Source organism: Pieris napi, chromosome 11, assembly GCF_905475465.1.
Source record: "Pieris napi chromosome 11, ilPieNapi1.2, whole genome shotgun sequence".
Taxonomy (NCBI): domain Eukaryota; kingdom Metazoa; phylum Arthropoda; class Insecta; order Lepidoptera; family Pieridae; genus Pieris; species Pieris napi.
In genome coordinates, this window is record NC_062244.1 from 2,628,022 (window position 1) to 2,647,570 (window position 19,549).

The 19,549-nt window shown below is 36.7% G+C and overlaps 2 protein-coding genes across 2 annotated transcripts; both read right to left on the reverse strand.

Moving 5' to 3' along the window:
• Nucleotides 1-110: 110 nt before the first annotated feature.
• Nucleotides 111-18,181, reverse strand: LOC125053619 (asparagine--tRNA ligase, cytoplasmic). The gene is made up of 10 exons (XM_047655060.1): nucleotides 18,021-18,181; nucleotides 17,607-17,954; nucleotides 16,909-17,129; nucleotides 16,548-16,666; nucleotides 14,637-14,810; nucleotides 13,390-13,518; nucleotides 11,546-11,690; nucleotides 10,529-10,633; nucleotides 1,957-2,167; nucleotides 111-1,088 (listed from the first exon to the last, which is right to left on the reverse strand). The coding sequence occupies exons 1-10, from the start codon at nucleotides 18,046-18,048 to the stop codon at nucleotides 904-906; spliced, it is 1,665 nt and encodes a 554-aa protein (XP_047511016.1). The 5' UTR covers nucleotides 18,049-18,181; the 3' UTR covers nucleotides 111-903.
• LOC125053620 (protein ALP1-like) lies at nucleotides 7,483-10,237 on the reverse strand. Its single transcript, XM_047655061.1, has 2 exons — nucleotides 9,827-10,237; nucleotides 7,483-8,721 (listed from the first exon to the last, which is right to left on the reverse strand). The coding sequence occupies exons 1-2, from the start codon at nucleotides 10,177-10,179 to the stop codon at nucleotides 7,845-7,847; spliced, it is 1,230 nt and encodes a 409-aa protein (XP_047511017.1). The 5' UTR covers nucleotides 10,180-10,237; the 3' UTR covers nucleotides 7,483-7,844.
• Nucleotides 18,182-19,549: the final 1,368 nt, after the last annotated feature.

The following is a 19,549-nucleotide window of genomic DNA, read 5'->3' on the forward strand; positions in this document are numbered from 1 at the left end:
AAACTTGTGTTGAATGCCATATTAGAGGAATGAAAAGGCGAGAATTATACTTATTTTTTGCGTAGGCGGTTATGCATTTTTATCGAGGAAATATGTAAATAAAACAAAACATAAACAAAGCTTTTATTTTACACCAGTAGTACATAAATAAACACAAACTCTTAGTCTGAACAATTTTAATAACCATTTTACCTGTAATGCGTATTACAATTTGTATTCGCACCTTGCGTTAGATTAAAATAACGTGACAGATCAAAAATAACTACCATAAGTACAAATTAAATCAGTATTTTACAATTTTAACTGCAACATAAATAAATGTATTAAACATCTCACTGAGTTTGGTCTTATTCCCGACTCTGAATTTTACTCTTAGAAACAAGGCAATCGATTGAAGTATTATAAAGTATTAAAAACATAGTAACTTATAAATCAATACACTGAGTTCAACCAACTTCAAGGCATATATATTATATATGTATATACTATAATATTAAACGAACTATTTCCCTCTACTATGCAATCTGATGTCTTTTCCAAGTGATAGAAAGAATTTCTAGCTAATAAAAGATTATATTTTGAGGATATCATTAAATGCGAGATTTTTCTATAAGTGTTTTGTTATATAATATGAGATACAAATCTTGCAAGTACAATTTTATTTTCGCTTTAAAAAAATTACAAAAAAAAAAAATTGTGAGCTCGAATCGAATAATTTAAACTGTAACCGACAAAGACCGTACTTTTTGATGTATTAAAAAAAAACTAAAAAAAAAGTTAAATCAACTGTGAGCTTAAATGCAAAAAATTACTTGTTTTTGCTAAAAACATTTTTTTTCCAACGATTAATAAATTGTGTAAATATCAAGGGCCAAAAAAAGCTCACAAACTGGTATTATATACTTAGGGCGTGCATCGCTCAAGGAATCGCGGGTAAAGGCAGACATCGCGGATGTGGTGCCGGGCCAACAGCCAGCACAGGAATCGTTCTAGCCCCAGCCCGTACCCACCGTGTGGTACTGAACCGAATTTACGTTGGTCCGTGTACCAGTAGTATGGTGTAGGGTCAATGCCTTCCCGTGCGTAACCTGCGGACAAAATCATCTTATAATTAGTCAAAATTAAAATTAAATATGTAAAATAAATTAAATATTTAATTTTATTAAATATGTAAGTAAATATCACTTTTCTCTATTGTCAATAGTTTATTCAGCGTATACGATAGGGTTATTTAAGCCGGTTGCAGACCGAAAACTAAGCTATGCCAAGCAAGCTAGGCTAAGCTAAGCTAGAAATAAATAGCATGCAGGCCGAAAACTAAGCTATGCCAAGCAAGCTAGACTAAGCTAAGCTAGAAATAAATAGCATGCAGACCGAAAACTAAGCTATGCCAAGCAAGCTAGGCTAAGCTAAGCTAGAAATAAATAGCATGTAGACCGAAATCTAAGCTATGCCAAGCAAGCTAGGCTAAGCTAAGCTAGAAATAAATAGCGTGCACACCAACATCTAAGCCAAGGCTCAGTCAGTGTGTGCAAAGGGACTGGGGGGTAGCGGGAGGGGCTTAGCTTAGCTCGTGTAGCTGCGCATCGGCAACTAACTTAGCTTCGCATATTTTAGTTAGCTCACATAGCTTAGTTCGCACAGTTTGCGGTCTGCACACAAGTATGAAAAACTGCGTCAGCTATTCGAGCTAAGCTAAACTAACTTAGCTTAGCTCTTGGTCTGCAACCCGTATTATTCAGACCAGAGGTAACATGAGCGAAGTTTTCATTCCCTACTTATATATTTTATATCCTATAGCCAGTTCTTCTTGCCCGCTCTTGACTTGCGAACTGGTAGTAAATGTGAATTTACAATTAATTCAATTTAACTTCTTTTGTGACGTTCATAATACGTATATACTATATGAATAAAGTTATTTTGATCACTTATACCCTATGTTCATCAGAATCTTACCTTCCATCAATTGTTCATAGTCCCATATCCTCATAGAACCACCGACAATCTCACCGACTCCCGGCATCAGCACATCCACAGACTCAGTCAAGCGTTTGTCATCTTCACATCGGGGCATATAGAAGGACTTTATTTCAGCTGGAAATTTGCATAGAAGTATCGGGACCCCGATCGCATCTGTCATTTTACGTTCGGGCATCTCTGGTATGTCCTAAAAGTAAATTATTCTATAAAAAAAATAGGAAAATACTGGCAGGCTATTGTCAAAAATAGAGCCATCTGGAATCGGTTGGAAAAGACTTTTACCTAAGATATGTCGCACCTAACTAGCTTAATTGGCCGTTCAATCAACTTCCTGTCCGGCCGTTTGACAAGCGGCCTGAATGATATTCAGCCATTAGATCAAACAGCTAGGAAAATATAAAATAACTTGAATGGATGACGTTTCACTACTTGACTAGCCTGTTCATTTCAATTTAGTTCCACTGTCAATATGGCGTCGCTCACGATTTCCAAAGAACAGTAATATATTACATTTTAAATAAAGATTTTTTATGTCAAAAGTTTCATCTTCTATCGTACGAATTAGCCAGCCAGATTATTTTAATATTGTAACAAATGACACATGATAAGTGGAAAAGACAAATGCAGTAAAATTGTGACACTATGGTACCCTAGGGAAGGCAAAAGTAGAGGAAGGCCACAACAAAATGGGAAGAAGACATCAGACAAGTGGCAGGAGTGATGTGGAACAGAGTGGCCCAAGAAAGATATGAATGGAAAAGGTTGGAGGAGGCCTTTGCCGACTGGCAAACAGATGGGCAGAAATCAAGCAAAATCAAAATATTAGAAAAAAAAATTGTCAACCTTCTAATATCTAGTTTAATATAATAATCTATGTTTATGTGTGTACCTAAGTCGATCTGAATAAAAGGCTATATTATTATTATTACTAACAAATGCTATGCCTGAATAACATTCAGGCCATTAGTTAAACGGCTCTGTTTAGTGAAGAGGCTAGGCTGTTGATTGAAAGGCCAATAAGGCTAGTTGACTAACATATTACCTCTAACATTTAGTTATAAGTAAATACCAACAATATTTGAAATTTAAATTATGGAAATTACATTCTTTTAGGTTCTCAGATTTCTGTATCTGTTACGTGTTTATTATTTTATTCATATGGGACAGGAAGCAAGAGCTGGCGGCTTTAAACAGAATGATAACCGCTCATGTATGCCCACCTTTCAGGAAATGGTACGTTCTTTTCTTTGCCCCAAGTTGTTGGAAATACCTCTACTGGCAATTAGTTACACAAAGAGGACCGCCAGGCGTCGAAATGGAAAGAGATGGCGTTCTTAAAAGGTACGTGGGTCAGACGAAAAGCAGACTTTTTGGGTCTAAGGCATGTTTCCTAACTATGTTTTCCTTCACCGTACAGAAGTCGCACGCTGAGTAGGCGAAAACTGCTTCAATTATTTGCGGGAAAATTTAATCTAATATATAAAATCGTGTCACAATGTTCGTTCCCATACTCCTCCGAAACGGCTCGACTGATTTGAATTTTTTATGCATATTAAGTATATTTTTTATATAATAGGGGGGCAAACGAGCTTGCGGGACGACCAAAAAGGGTAGTCCACGCAGCCCATAGACACCCATTTTAGTGGGTGCGTTGCCGGCCTTTGAGGGAGGAGTAGGCTCGTTTTTTAAAAATTTGGAGGTCGTATCTCTGAGGGAATACCCCCCCCGGGAGCCGATTCCACAGTTCGCTAGTTCGCAAAAGAAAATGCCTAGTGAAGCGGACCGTGGAAGACCTCCAACCATCAAGATGATGCTGGTGAAATTTAGAGGTCGTTCGGCTCGTACGGTGTTGAAAAGAGGCAGGAGGGATCAACCCAAACAATTCTTCAGAACACTCTCCGTAATAAATTTTGTAAAAAACGCAAAGAGACGCAATGTCTCTGCGTAGCGATAGAGAATCAAGCCGATCAGTAAGACATTGGAGATTGACAATTCGACAAGCCCTTCGCTGAATTTGGTCAAAAGGAAGAAGCTGGTATTTGGGAGCACCGGCCCAGAGATGCGAGCAGTATTCCATATGAGGTCGTACTTGAGCTTTGTAGAGCTGCATACGTTGCACCTCAGTGAAATACTGCTTAGCCCTACCCAAAACACCCAGCTTTTTGGAAGCCAGTTTGGCTTTTTCTTCCAGATGACTGCGAAATTGGACTTCTTTCGAAATGCCAACCCCAAGGATACTGAGGCTGTGTGACGAACTAAGGAGAGCGCCTTCAAATTGGGGAGATACGACAAAAGGATCTTTCTTGGCAGAAAACGAACAAACCTGAGTCTTTGTAGGATTAAACTTAACAAGGTTGTTACTACCCCACACAGAAACCTTCTCCAGAATCGACTCAATTTCGAGAACAAGTATGTTGCGACTCTCATCGACTTCAGATCGAGACATGTTCGGATGGCCGGAATATAATGTGTCGATGGTGCTGTCGTCTGCATAGCAATGGATGTTGTCGATATTCAACAGGTCATTGATATGCAGAACGAACAGGGTCGGCGAAAGGACACAACCTTGCGGAACGCCTGCATTGATGGGTCTAGGATTGGAACACGCTCCGTCAACTAGGACTTTAATGCTACGTCCTACAAGAAAATTTGCCAGCCATCGGCATAAGCCATCGGGCAAACCGTATGACGGTAGTTTCGAAAGAAGCGCCCTATGCCAAACCCTATCAAAGGCCTTAGCTATATCCAAGCTAGCGGCCAATGCCTCTCCCTTACTTTCCACAACTTCGGCCCATCTATGAGTTAGATAGGCAAGAAGATCACCAGCCGAGCGGCCACGGCGAAAGCCATACTGACGATCACTAATTAGCTGGTGCTCCTCCAGATATCGCAAGAGCTGCCTATTGATGATAGACTCCATTACCTTTGAAAATAAAGAAGTGATTGCGATAGGTCTGTAGCTGGATGGTTCAGAGCGGTCACCTTTTTTGGGAATGGGATGAACATGCGCAGTCTTCCATGAGCTTGGAACTACGCCCGAGGAGTACGAGAGTCGAAAGAGCCGTGTAAGCACCGGAGTCAGCTCAGAAGCACAGGTCTTAAGAACGATCGAGGGAAGGCCGTCAGGACCACTTGACTTGTGGGTATCAAGGGAGATTAAGGCCCTCCGCACACCAATCTGTTCGAATCGAACTTCAGGCATAGAAAACCCGCAATGCGGAATAGTGGGCGGTAAGGTCCCTGAGTCATTGAGCGTGGAGTTAGAAGCAAAGAGAGAGCAAAGGAGCTCTGCTTTCTCTTTCGCCGAGTGAGCCATCGAGTCATCCTCCTTTCGCAAGGATGGTAAAGAGGGCTGACAAAAGTTTCCCTGAGTTGCCTTCGCTAATGACCAAAAGGCTCGAGTTCCAGAGGGCAATTTCGCGAGCTTTTCACCAATTCTGCCAATATGTTCCGATTTTGCTTTAAAAATTTCTCGTTTAAGGGTTCGGGTAGCTGCGTTAAATTTCTTTTTATGGAGAGCTACATCGGGATCCTTTATGGCCATTGCGTGAGCCCAGATTTTATAGTACTCTAGCTTAAGACGGGAAGCCTCTTTGCAAGAGTGGCCAAACCATGGCCGAGATTTACCACGAATGGGGACCATAGAGTAAGGGATATAGAGTTCCATTGCTTGTAGCACCACATCGGCGACAGATTCAGCGCTGGCGTCAGGATCACTACCCTTGAAGCAGACTTGCAACCATGGGTATGCTGCAAAGAAATGACGCATGTCATCCCAATTGGCCGATTTGTAATGCCAGACACGACGGCATTCCGAAAACTGCGGGCGGGTTCGACGCCTAATTGGCACAACGGTTCGCACCAAGCAGTGGTCGGAGGACCCAAGTGGGGCATCCACAGTAACCTCATAGAAGTCTGGGTGAGAAGTCAGCATAAGATCTAATAACGAAGGCTGATGGTCAGCTCGGTCTGGTATTCGCGTAGGCGTTGTGACCAGTTGAGTTAAAGCATATGCAAGAGCGAAATCATGGAAGCCTCTTCCCGAATAGTCGGTCGTACGAGAATTTAACCACTCAGAATGATGGGCATTGAAATCACCCAGTATAACGACTTCAGCAGGCGATAGAGACAGAAGGGAATCGAGTGCAGTTTGGACATGTTCTATAAGTCGATCGACCTCGGTGTTGCCGCTGTGTGACCTGTAAAGGCAGCAGTATATGCGGGGATGGTCAGCACATTCTACGCGTACCCACAAGGTAGTAAGATCCGATTCTTCCAAATGTAAGAGGCGACGGAAATTTATATCCTCACGAATGTAAACGCATACACCGGCTTGTGGCCTAAAATTATGCTCAAGACAATAGCCTGGATAGTGCAAATGTTCAACAGACGAGGGAACTATCTTGGTCTCCGTTAGAAACAATAAGGCCGGCTTAGCCGTCTCGAGGTGAAAGTGGACGGGATTTAAATTAGATTGAAGCCCCCTAATGTTAGTAAAGTCTGTGTTAAATTGTGTTACCGTGAGTTTATTTCTAGATTTGCCTCTGCAGTTGAGCGGTATTTTGTCCCCCCCAGAATACGCGGGACAGCCTGAGTGAGTACACCCAGGGACGGATTCTCCTGTACTAGAAGTGCAGGTACCCTCCTGGGGTAAAAAAGTTCTATTTAATAACGCTGCCATGATGATTCGGAGAGGAAGGAAATGAGCTTCCGGGAATCCCACAATATAAAACGAAACGCGACACACGTCCTGCGTGGGCCACTTCACGCTTTTTTTCAATGGGAGAGTGGTATTACCCCGGTCGTGTCGGCTCATTCGGCTGCTTACGCAGCATGACACTCCCATTACTTGGACTAACTGACTGCGCTGGTGGAAATAGTTATTGTTCAAATATCCCACCAGCGGGCGATGGGGTCGTCACTGCCCTACGCCTTAAAAATCCCTTAGTCGCCTTTTACGACACCCACGGGTAGAGATGGGGAGGTGCTATTCTATAAGCCGGCACAACACGGCCAAAAAGTATAACTGAGAATCGGCTACTATCTATCTTTCAAACCCCTAAGGCCTCCTACGCACTGGCGACCATGGTCGCCGCGACCTAGCCGCGGCGGCCAGTGAATTCTGGACTTTATATGGCAATCGCTATAGCCCCTACGCACTTAGCGGCCAGCGACCAGCGGCCACCGTTGGCCGCGGCGTCCAATTTGATGCCACGCGACCAGCGACCAATCGTGGCCGTCGAGAACATCACTTCTGTATTAAAATTCATCAGTGCTACCGCATCGGCCGCGGCGACCAGACGTGTAGCTAGCTACAGAGTGATTATTTTACAATGGCCAATTTCGACACGGAAAGGTTCATAATTGAAGTTGAAAATAGAAGAGGTTTATGGGATTTAGCATCAAATGATTACTCCAATAAAGATGTTAAGCGGCAGTTGTGGCTTGAAGTGGTCGATATATTTGGCGGTGAATCCATGGAAGATAAAGAAAAGGCAGAACTTGGTTAGTATTTTATTTTATTATGCCTAAGTAAATTAATAATGCGATGAACTACAATAAACGCAGCAGGTGCTGTAGTAGCATTCGACACGTATATGTGACATGAGTGATTTTTTTTTAAAGTTGTTCCGTTCATTCAAAATCTAAGAAATTTTAGCAAATAGGTAATTGTCAAAAGTATAACTATTTTATTTCTACTATTTTTCGCTTTGCACATGAGTTTTGACAATTATTTGCTAAAATTTCCCAGGTTTTCGTAATGATTGGAATAACTTTTTAAAAAGATTACTCATACCGCATGTGCGTTCGACGCCATTTTGTTTACGGCGCGCAATGGCGGCTCGCGGCGAGCACCCATATATTTACAAATTGTGCCAGGGCAAGCGACCATCGGTACTGAAGTAGTTTGCGAATATATCTCGATATTCGGTTGATGTTCTATTTGCTCTATTAGGTAAACATGCAGGTATTTCTAATAAAGCCTCTGGTACAGTTAACGTGTCCTTGAAATCATATCCGTCTCTTTCTCGCACAAAATTATGAAGCACACATAGAGCTTTTATAATCACAACTGCAAATTCTTTCTTGACGTTTAGGGGTCGGTGAAGAATCTGCCATTTATTGGCTAATATTCCAAATGTACATTCAATATAGCGGCGGGCACGGGATAGTCGATAATTAAAATTAGTCTTTACATTATTCAAGTTTCTCCCAGCATACGGTCGCATCATATGTTCCGATAGTGAAAACGCCTCATCACCCACTAAAACGAACGGCATTGATTGGCCATTTTCTTTGATGGGGTTATTGCTCGGAATATCGAGATCATTATTTAAAAGCCTATGATAAAATACAGAGTCTTTGTAAATTGACGAATCACTGCATTTGCCGTATGCTCCAATATCTACGTAAAGAAATTTATAATTTACATCACATATTGCAAGTAACACGATTGAAAAATAATTCTTGTAATTGTAATAAAGAGATCCCGAATGTTGTGGTTTGATAACTCTAATGTGCTTGCCGTCGATGGCTCCGATGCAATTAGGAAATTGGGCGTATTTTTGAAAACCTTCAGCCGTTTGAATCCACTTATCTCTGGTCAATTGTGGCATCACAATTGGTTTTAATATCTCCCATATTGCTTCACAAACATCAAATACTATTTCCGATACTGTAGGAAGCCCTATACGGTATTCATGACTTATATGAGATAAAGAACACCCAGTAGCCAAATACCTGAAAATAAAATTCACATTAATAAACATAATATTAGTTTTGTAATATGTACTACATTTATTTATTGATTTACAGGCATTACTCTCCAAAAAAGATGGAAAAACCTTAGAGACTGTTTCACAAGAGAGCTGCGCCGTCTTAAAGATGTCAAAAGTGGTTCTGCTGCAAAACGTAAATCACAATACACCTATTTCAACCAATTACTGTTTTTGAAATCAGTGCTGGACACAAACGCAACAGAAAATAGTCTCGAAGAGGCAAGTCAAGAAAATGAAAGTGCAAGATCTTCTGATCTTGAGACTCAACAGTCTGCATCAAAGTCGCTTAGAACAAAAAGGAAGAAAAAAATACCAAACGAAGAATCCGATACAGACCCTCTAATTTCAGTTCTGCATAAGACCATAGCGACTACACAGAATGATTCAAATTGTGACAGACTGTTTCTTTTATCCCTCCTCGAAAGATTTCAAACAATCCCTGCTGCAATGAAGACCAAAGCGAAAATGGAAATCATGGAAATTATAGAAAAATACCAACCGAACTGCACACCTACAAATCGACCGAGTTATTCAGGTTATTCTACTACCAACAGGATATCAGATGATTCAAATTACAGCGATACTCATACTCATTATTCTGATATTTCTCAAAATTCAGAAATGATAGACCTATTTCCCAATTTGAATGATTAATTGTTCACAATTGCCATTTTTTAAGTTATGAAAATACAAATAATTTGATTATCTACTTCAGTTTTTTAATATTTAAAAACATGTTATAAGCAAGCCCTTTTCCTCTCCTTTTCAAAGTCGTAAAGTAGAATACTACTGAACAATAGTTCATAAATTTTTTAAAGTGGCAAAACCTTGGTCAATGAATTATACAGGTTGTTGTGAAAAACGCAACAGTGGTGGTTTAGGGTGATTCAGAATCAAGTCTTGTATAATTCAAATTTACAAAAAAATCCGTTTAGCAGTTTAAGTAAAAAAAAGGCCCTATCACATTATTTTTATTTTTCCTGTACACAATACTCCATTCCGAAACATCCTTTAAAATATATCACGTATTTTTTAAACATTCTGTATTTAAAAAAGAAAAAGCTTACCTTATTGTTATTACTAATTGTTCTTCTGCTGGAATGCATTTCCGATAGTTGTTACCAGTTCCAGTAATTTTTGGTTTTATTGTATCCAGTAACAGGTTAAAAGTATTCGTTGACATTCTCATGTAATTAAAGAATCTCTTCTCATACATTTTTAAATCCAAAAAATAAGTATAATATAATCCTTTAGTCTTTCTCTCGCAAAGTAATGGATGCACCCAAAACTGTCTTTTACGTGAAATCTTCCGTTTTCGTTTTCGTAGTAAATACACAAGCACAGTTAGCGTGATTATCTTCTGCACGTCCATCTTGACACATCCTTGGAAGTCGACTGCAAATTTTTCGGCCGTCCACATGTCGCGCTTGCCTACGCACCGGCGACCATGGCCGCGGCGGCCTGGCCGCGTCTATGGTCGCCAGTGCGTAGGCAGCCTAAGTGATATGAGTTGTTTTATTCTTTAGAGATTTTTTTTTGTTCTTATTTTTTTATGATACAGAATACAAAAATACATACAACCACTAATTTTCCCCCCTCTACGATCAACCCCTATCTTTTATTATAGTAGATAGTTATTTTTATTGCACTAAAAAATGTTTCCTAGAAATAATATACATGGCAAAATAACGTTTGTCGGGTCAGCTATTTAGAGTTTCTTAAGATTTGGCCATGGCTAACCACTATTGTGCGCAGACACATATACTTACATCGCCGAACTCGTAGAAGGATCCGTCGTCTTTAGTGATATTGTGTTCTTTTAGATATTCCAAAGCCTCCGTGTACGCCATTCGTTTGAATGGCCTTGTAGGTTTCTGAAAAATAATTAATAATTGATTCAAGGAATTAATTTTATTTGGCAGAATGAAAAATTAGGTGTTAATAAGTGTAATCTGTATAAAACTTTCAACGTAAAACTAAAAGAGTTATTAAAAATATATATGTACGAGTAATCAAAAACCTGATTATTGATTTTTATAAGGAGGTCACGTGACACAAAACGGTCACTAATTCTTCAAATCAAAGATGATTAAATTTCGATGGAGAATGTCAATCGATATATATGTTTTGTGTTATTATAGAATTAACATGTAAAAAACTAAACATTTTCCCACGAGTTTATATTGTTGTATGCACACGATGTTTGTATAGCATGGTACGTCTTACGGCCGCTTTCTATACTCAATCTATAATCTAACATTATTTATAATCCAGATTTTCGAAAATTTAGGTTGATAAATGTCAAAATTCGAACTGTCGAATTCAAATTTATTTTACAAAAACGATCCATCGATCGGTTATTGAAAAGTATTTTATGAGAAATGGAGTAAAACATCAATCTCTAGTAATATAAATTGGATTGGAATTGAGTATAGAAAGCGGCCGTAAGGCACTGGTGCTACGCCATCTTGCCTGGACAAGTTCTTTAATAACTACTTAATAATCTGAAACAGTTTTTTAAACCTTTGTCAAATAACTTATGGGGTTTTAAGGGTAAATAAGATTCGATACTCAACATAGTGCCCTTTTTTAATTGGCCCACAATGTATATAATATATACATTATGACATCCATTTCTGTATTATGCTGTAAATCTTCTGAATAAATAAATAAAGAGTGGCTGGTTACCTCACGATGCCTTTATAAGGAAAGTTTTGGTTCACAGCCAGGATTTGAAAGTACTGTTTACTAAGCCATATACGACATCTAAAACGTTATCAAAATACCTTAAAGTCTGGGTTAAGTTCATAAACCAACTGGCCTTCGGGTGAAGCCAGCACCCGATCGACCACATCCACCACCAGATCCTCGATCCTGTCCAGCAATTGCTCAAACGTGATGAAGGGGATCTCCGCTTCCACGTGGCTATACCTGTTTATACAATTATACTTTGGAAACTATTCTTATACCAAATTTAGCACTAGATATATAATTCGCAACTCTTTTAAAGAAATATCTGTATTAAACATTATTTTAATGTCAATATATCAAGCCGTTTTTAACACACAGGCTTCAGTTTCACACATAAATACACATCCACACCCTACTCGCATTAACTCCGTAAATATTATTATTAGTTAAGTTAGTTAGTGAGGTAGTTAAGTTAAACCTTTTGATTGGCGTTTTCATGTAAAAAATATTTTGTATTATTGTTTATTACGCTTTAAAGTTTTTTTTAGATAAAAATAATGATATCAAGAGAAAGGATTACATTTTTGAAGTTGTACTTCTTTTGGCGCGTTAGGGAAAAATTATGAGAGTAAATTTTTACGATGCGCACGCACACCGTCACAAAAAACCGACACCCTGAAGTTAGCTATAGCCAACACTTTATTTTGTGATATTTAAATAAACTTAATTTAACTAGATAATGCGTTATAATAAAACTTTCATTGTATTAAATACCTTTTTTCTATTGTTAGTGTAGTTTTTTCTACAAACGTAGAATAACATTTTTTTAAAGATTTTTACATTGTTACGCCAAAGAATTCATTCAATTAATTGATCATAATATGTACAACTTTTGATTGATTTACATACATGATTTATTCATTTACTTACTGACCCGGCGAACTTCGTTCCGCCTAACATTTAATGTCGTGTTACAGATTAGTTGATAAATAAATTACGATTTTATGAAAGTAATATAAATACAATACAAAAAAAATATAAGTTTCATGAACGCATAAATATTTGACAACCAATATCCGTCATTAATGACTTTATTCTAAATTTAAACTAAAATACGCCAGTCACAAATACGCTGAATATTGTGGTTATGTCGCAGCCAACTTGCTTAATTAGCCATTCAATTAAGAGCCTAGCCTTTTAACTAAACGGCGCCGTTTAACTAACGGCCCGAAAGATATTCAACAGCCATTTGCTACAGCATTTAATAAACTGGCTGGCTAATACTTAGGCCTTTGGTACGATAGAGTAATTATTTGGCAGAAATAAAAAAGATATGACATATGACATAATAAATATATCTTTCAAAATTAAATTGGTTAAGTGAAATTCACATTATTATTGTCACTACAGTCTTCCATTGTAGGTACGTTTTGTTTTTCATGAACATTTGGAAAAAACCATCAAAGTTGTGGTTTGCCAGTAATATATTGACAGTTTGATGAGTTTCGTTTCGAGTTTGTGAGTGGCAGAAATTGGAATTAAATTAAAATTAACAGTCAACAGGCTATGTAATGAAACGTCATCGATCCAAGTCATTTGCCTAGCTGTTTAATTAACTGGCTGAACATCTTTCAGGCCGCTAGTTAAACGGGTAGGCTGTTTATTTAACGGCTAATTAAGCTAGTTGGCTGCGACAGATATATCTTGTCGATTCTAAATTATAAGTATAACGTATTTATTCATAAATTTGAAGGGAGCGTTTATCGTATTGATGGGATGAAAATTCAATTTTTGACAGTTATTAAAACCATGAAAACTTTTATTGGCCTTTTTCTTGTAATTATTTTCATTAATTTTTAATCTTTTTAATTGGGAACAGAGATAAATACAACAAATTATAAAAATCGGCACTTCTCGATATATTATAGGAGTGACTTACTCAGCAAGATGTCTCCTGGTGCGCGACTGTTCGGCACGGTACGACTGCGCTATACAATACACATCACCCAACGTTGCAAGACAGGTCTCGAGATACAACTGTGAACTCTGTGTAAGGTACGCTTGCTCTCTGAAATATAAAAGTAATTTTACACTTACATTTAAAAAAAAATAACTAGCTACTCCGCCATCCTTTTTAGTAGCTATAAACCAGCATAGGGATTTTTTTGCTATACTATCCCATAGAGAATGTTCGCATTTCCCGAGTAAAAACCCAAGTGTTAAATAAAACAATGTTTTTCATTATTTATATATTTTCCAATTATTAAAATAAAATAAATCAGTGGCGCTACAACCTCTTTTAGGTCTGCACCTCAGATTTCTGAATCTGTTTCATGATCATTTTCAATCTAATAGGCAAGTAGGTGATCAGCCTCCAGTGCCTCACACACGCCGTCGACTTTCTGGGTCTAAGGTGAACCGGTTTCCTGACGAAGTTTTCCTTCACCGTTCGAGCGAATGTTATATGCGCACATAGAAACTCCATTGGTGCACAGCCGGGGCTCGAACCTACGACCTCAGGGATGACATTCGCACGCTGAAGCCATTAGGCCAACAATTATATATATGCTATTTCCAACTATTAATAATAACCATAAAATTTTAAGAGAAATAAAATTTTTCAAAATTACTCGAATTGGTCCAGCCGTCTTTCGAGTTTTGAGCTTAACATCATATTTTACGATTCATTTATTACGAACAAGAAGTCAAAATTACCCATAACTGTACATACACAATGAATGTCGTGAGAGTTGATTAAACGAAAGACGTATATCAGGAACGTAGGTTCTGCCCTTCCTATCATTTCGGGAAAAAGGCGTAAATTTAAAAATAAAAATAACACCCTTTCCTTAATCCTATAAATCAGAGTACAAACTTAAATTAAGATAATTCATATATAAGTGTAATTTCGTACTGAAGGGACTTACTTTTTGTAACGTAAAGATACTTCGAGCGGATGATTTTAAAATCAATAATATAAATAAAGATTTAATAACTATAATATGACCCGCCTCTCACATATTATTATTTCTTTTATTTTTTTAATCCATCTGTAATCAGCCTCTTGGCTTTTATCAGATTTTATGAGAAATGATGGTAATTAGGGAACGCAAATCCAATAACCTCTCGCATACGCAATTTCAAGAAAAGTGTCTACGGGCCCGGGAAACATACAAAATAACTTACCCGAAATAGCTAAATTTGAACAGAGTACTGCCACCCTCACACTGAGTCTGTACGAGTGTGGGAGGAGTCACCTCTGTGTAGCTGCGAGCGTTGAAATGTTCGCGGAAAGCTCGCGTCACAGCCGCACGTGCACGTAGTACTTTCGACGTGTTCTCGCCGCGAATCATGATGTGCCTGAATAAAATAAATATAACAAATGAAAAGATTCATTGAAGTTATACTTTTGGTGCGTTAGGGAACAATTGTAAGAGTAAATTTTTAAGATGCGTGCGCACACCGTCACAAAAAGCCGACACCCTCAAGTGAGCATATTCAACATTTTAAAGTAAAAGTTTTATTATAACGCATTATCTTGTTAAATAAAGTATTATATAGACATTGTATTTCCTAATTAATGAAATGGATGATGAATTCCATTTCATTAATTATGTAGAAATATTTTTTTTTGTGATATTTAAATAAACTTTATTTAACTACATAATGCGTTAGTATAAAACTTTCAATGTAATTAATACCTTTTCTCTACTGTTGTCGTTTTTTCTACAAACGCGTAGAATAAGGCGAAGGATAAATTAAAAAAAAAAAGATTTTTATCTTGTTACGCCAAAGTGTAACGTCAAAATCGTGTACATAAATACACACACATATTTCTTTATTTTGACAATTTGCTTTACATGTGTCAAGTGAAGCATGACGTAATGGTTGCAGTTCTTTACAGTTTTCTTATAATCCAAAGAACATGGCAATTAAGAGAGTGCCAGAGAGTTTCTGGCCCACTCTACGCTCTACATAAAATGTTTAGATTATTTTATAATCTTGACGTTAATGTGTACATAATGAGCAATATTAATAAATTAAATTTGTTAATGACATTTGTTGTAACTGCTGGCACAAATACAAATTTAAAAGTATATCATAATACTTATCTAGTGACTTAAGGTCATTATCTAATAATTTCTTAATAGATGAAGAAAAACCAAAACATGTTAACATCACAGTACTATTACAGTTCAGAAACAAACACAATTAGTGTTTGAGGATACATTTAGTAATATTGAAACATGTGTGAAACTTTAACATCTGAACAAATATTAAATTAAAAAATATTTCATTTTAGCACTTCATTTATAGTCACATAAATAAGATTAGTAGAACAAAAACAGAACCACTTCAAATCCTGTTAAAAGTGGATGTGAAGAGCAAGATGCACATTTTTGTGTTTTCTAAGGTTTAAGGCTAAGCTGGTGTAGCTTGTGTAATGGGTACTAGGCAACATATATACGTACATATTATAGATAGATAGACATATAAATACATATTTAAACACCCAAGACCTAAGCACAACACCAAATGCTCATCACATCGATGTTCGTCTCAGCCGGGGATCGAACCCGGGACCAATGGATTCACAGTCAGGGGTACTAACCACTAGTCGAATGAGTCGTCTTTTTGAACTTTACTTTGTTAGTTGAATCATAATCAACAAAGGCTTTACGGTTGCAACTTCTGTATCTTGCCAGTTATTCTTGTCCGTTTTACACATTGATTTTAGAACTGGTAGTAAATTTAGTTTCTCGTTTCTGAGGCCAGGTCACTTTTAGTGAAGTGACTGTGTATTTTTTTATACACATACACTGGCCACTATAATGTTTCAGGAATTTGCGAAGCTCTTTATTTTAAGTGAAAATACACATTTGAGGGGTAGTTCTTTAAAATTGAAGACCACTCAACATAACACAAACTCCCTAAAGAATGTTCTCCTAAACCCAGTAGTGGCCGACTGGATTAGGATTCCGGAAAGTGTAATCAGTGCACCATCTTTGAACTCTTTTAAAATAGATTGGATGGTTTCTCCAAATCTCAAAATACGGGCGCATTAGCTTACTAATAACATGAATAAATGATATATACCTGTTATCAAGTTGGACATCTGGATGTGCTTCCTCATTCAGTATAGCATCAGCACCTCCAGGTGGGGCCAAACCAATTAGCTCCCAGTAGTCTACTGTCAATTCATGGCCTCCTGGTGCCTGCAATAGTAATAGTATTAATGTTATTTATGGCCTTATGCTAATAATATTTGACACATCAAATAAAAATCAATATTTTTTTTTTTTTAAATTCAGAACCAGTGAGTTTATTTAAATAAATATCTTCTACTTTAATTCTTTTCCATGTTAAACTTTAAAAATTGCTTTTAATAGCAGTTAGTGGGAAGAGGTAAAAATCAGTTGAGTTAATAGAAAATCCAAAACAAAAAAAATTAACGTACAGTTTTTCCTTCTGGAACCGCTTCCAAGTTCCCATAAAGGACCACAGATGATTCCGTTGATAATACCAGTGCATCATAAGTCTGACAAAGTTCACCATGAAGCACACATTGTAGGTAACCTGTACCATCTCGCAATGTTATGAATGCTAGTGATTTTCCTTGACGTCTTAACCTGTGCACCCATCCAGACACTTGTATTCTTTTTCCTCTGTGATCCTTTGCTAAAAATCAAGTTTTTTTTAATAATAATTAGAAACAGCTTAGATATTTCATTAAATAAAATTAATTAAATCATTATCAATAATTTTATTTATACTATGTAGTTCAATTAAGGTAAAATTTCATTCCTCTTATTTTTATTGATACTGAAACAAAAACCACTTAACAAATTGATTAAATATTTTCAAATTTGATTTTGGGATTTTTATAGTAAAAATAAAATTACTGTAAACAGAAAAGACAGATATTATGTAAAAAAGGCTGGGTATTACATCATTTATAAACAAATGCTAACATGATGCAATAAACACTTTCTTATTACATAGAATAAAAAATAGTTTAAAACGTGATTTTTAACTTGTAGTACAATAGTAATGTTTCTCTGTAAATAACAAAGAATAAAATATCATGATTTGTGATGAAATTAAGTAATTAATATAAAATTGCTTAAATTGCCATTAGTAATGCTAAGTACTCACTCTGACATAACTTCACTGTTACTGCAACAGGAAGGCTAGAATCCTGCTTAATAACAACTTTCTTAGCGTCTTCCAAGTTCTGCTGCCGTTTGTCATTGCTCTCGTCTTCAGCCTTCGCCTTGTCAGCAGCTTTATAGTTTTCCCTTACCCACATCTTTTGAATCTTCTTCAATTGGGATTTCGCCGCTACGTCGTAAGATTTACCCTCTTCTTTAGAATCCACGTAAATAGTCGGAAATGGCTCCTTTCCTGCATGACGCATTGCCTGCAGAATGGTTTTAAATGGACTCTCCTGTGTTCCATCTCCACTTTCGTCATTTCCACTCTTTTCCGACGTGTAAATCGCTTCTGAAAAATCAATATGCTAGAATACCGCAGTAGATTATTGATTATAGGTTATGTAAAGGTGCATACCAAGCGATAGTTTTTCAATTTCAGGCATTATTTATAACTTCTCACTTGCTTAACACTAAGTTATTTATTTGACAATAATTATTATTATAAAATAAAAATATTAAACAGAAGGTACTATTTTAGTGTGGTGTTTCATACAAACTTAAGTTCAATTTGTGATTGACACGTTGACACCTACGAATTACGATGTACATTGTAAAAATGTAAATTGTTAATTGTACACATATCTGTGCGTTGTTATATCTGACACAGTGACACGGATCACGGATGACCATACAAAATAAAATATACCCTAATAGGATGCGGATGATCTGTAATAATTTAAAATGTTATAAAAATTTCAACTGATTACATCAATACGAGTATATTATTCATCATAATATAAATGGTCGAAAAAGAACAAAATATTCTATTAAGAATACAAATTTGGATTTGATTTTGGCTTTATTTTGTTACTATAGGTCTACCAGGATCTGATGGCAAAAAGGGAAAAAAGAAATTGACGCTAGCAATACTGGGGAAATTGGAGTAAAACGTTTTGATACTTTTTTTTCCTTATAGCGGCTGATTGTGTGTGATACATGCAAATATAAAAATTTATCCAATGATCAAGGATAATTTTTGAAAATGTGGCGAATGTGGGGTTTGAAATTTAGATGAAAACTCCAATTACTCTGTTCATGAGTTTATTAATTAATTAAGAACTTGAAAATGGTTCCAAATAACATCATAAAAAAGCCTTCAACGCAGTATTTATGATAAACCTTTCCTCCTGCATCTAAATTAACCGATCTTGTTCTATGAACTGATTTTCAATTTTTATTACATGTTCACAAGATTTTCGCCATTCATCGATCCCTATTTGAGAGAAAGAAACAGTGTAAAACTCATTTATCTTGTTTGTGATCAATTCTAAATCAAAACTATCCAAGTTTATTTGTAGTATAAGAAACCCCTGAAATAAACCAAAGTTTAGTATTAGTACATAATATAATACACACGAAAAATCTCATAAACCAAACTATCAAGACGTGTCATTCCTACTAACCAGTCAACGCTTGCACATGGCTCAATATCGATGATTGTGTATTTTCTGCATCTTGTTGATAAAGTATTCTTTGATAAACATTGAAAACAATATGTCTTGCTTGCGATCGAAGAGGTTTCTTCGACATTTTCATCACTTTTTAAAGGAAATTTGAAACCAAACCAAAAACAATTCCTCGAAATTTCAGTTGACAGATGAAATTTTTCTTTTATTGCCATATGTAAATCGCTAATTTTTAAAAAAAATTTTTGCCATCAGATTCTGGTAGACCTATACAATGTTTATAATATAATATGCTTTGAAATAAAGAAATAACTATTGTACTGAAATCCACAACAATATACATATTATGGTAAATTCGAATTGACGTCCATGTAACGTTCATTACAATTTTAAGATATATATAATTTTTTTATACAGCAGAGGCTCACTTGATGTTACGTGATACCACCGCCCGTGGACACTCAATGCCTTAGGGACC

Coding starts and splice junctions, on each gene's coding strand:
- LOC125053620 (XM_047655061.1), bottom strand. CDS start 10,179: ATGTGGACGGCCGAAAAATTTGCAGTCGACTTCCAAGGATGTGTCAAG. Junction 8,722..9,826: donor CAATTAGTAATAACAATAAG/GTAAGCTTTTTC, acceptor TTTTATTTTCAG/GTATTTGGCTACTGGGTGTT.
- LOC125053619 (XM_047655060.1), bottom strand. CDS start 18,048: ATGCCTGAAATTGAAAAACTATCGCTTG. Junction 11,691..13,389: donor ACCAGGAGACATCTTGCTGA/GTAAGTCACTCC, acceptor TTGTATAAACAG/GTATAGCCACGTGGAAGCGG. Junction 2,168..10,528: donor CCTTCTACGAGTTCGGCGAT/GTAAGTATATGT, acceptor ATTTACTTTTAG/GACATACCAGAGATGCCCGA.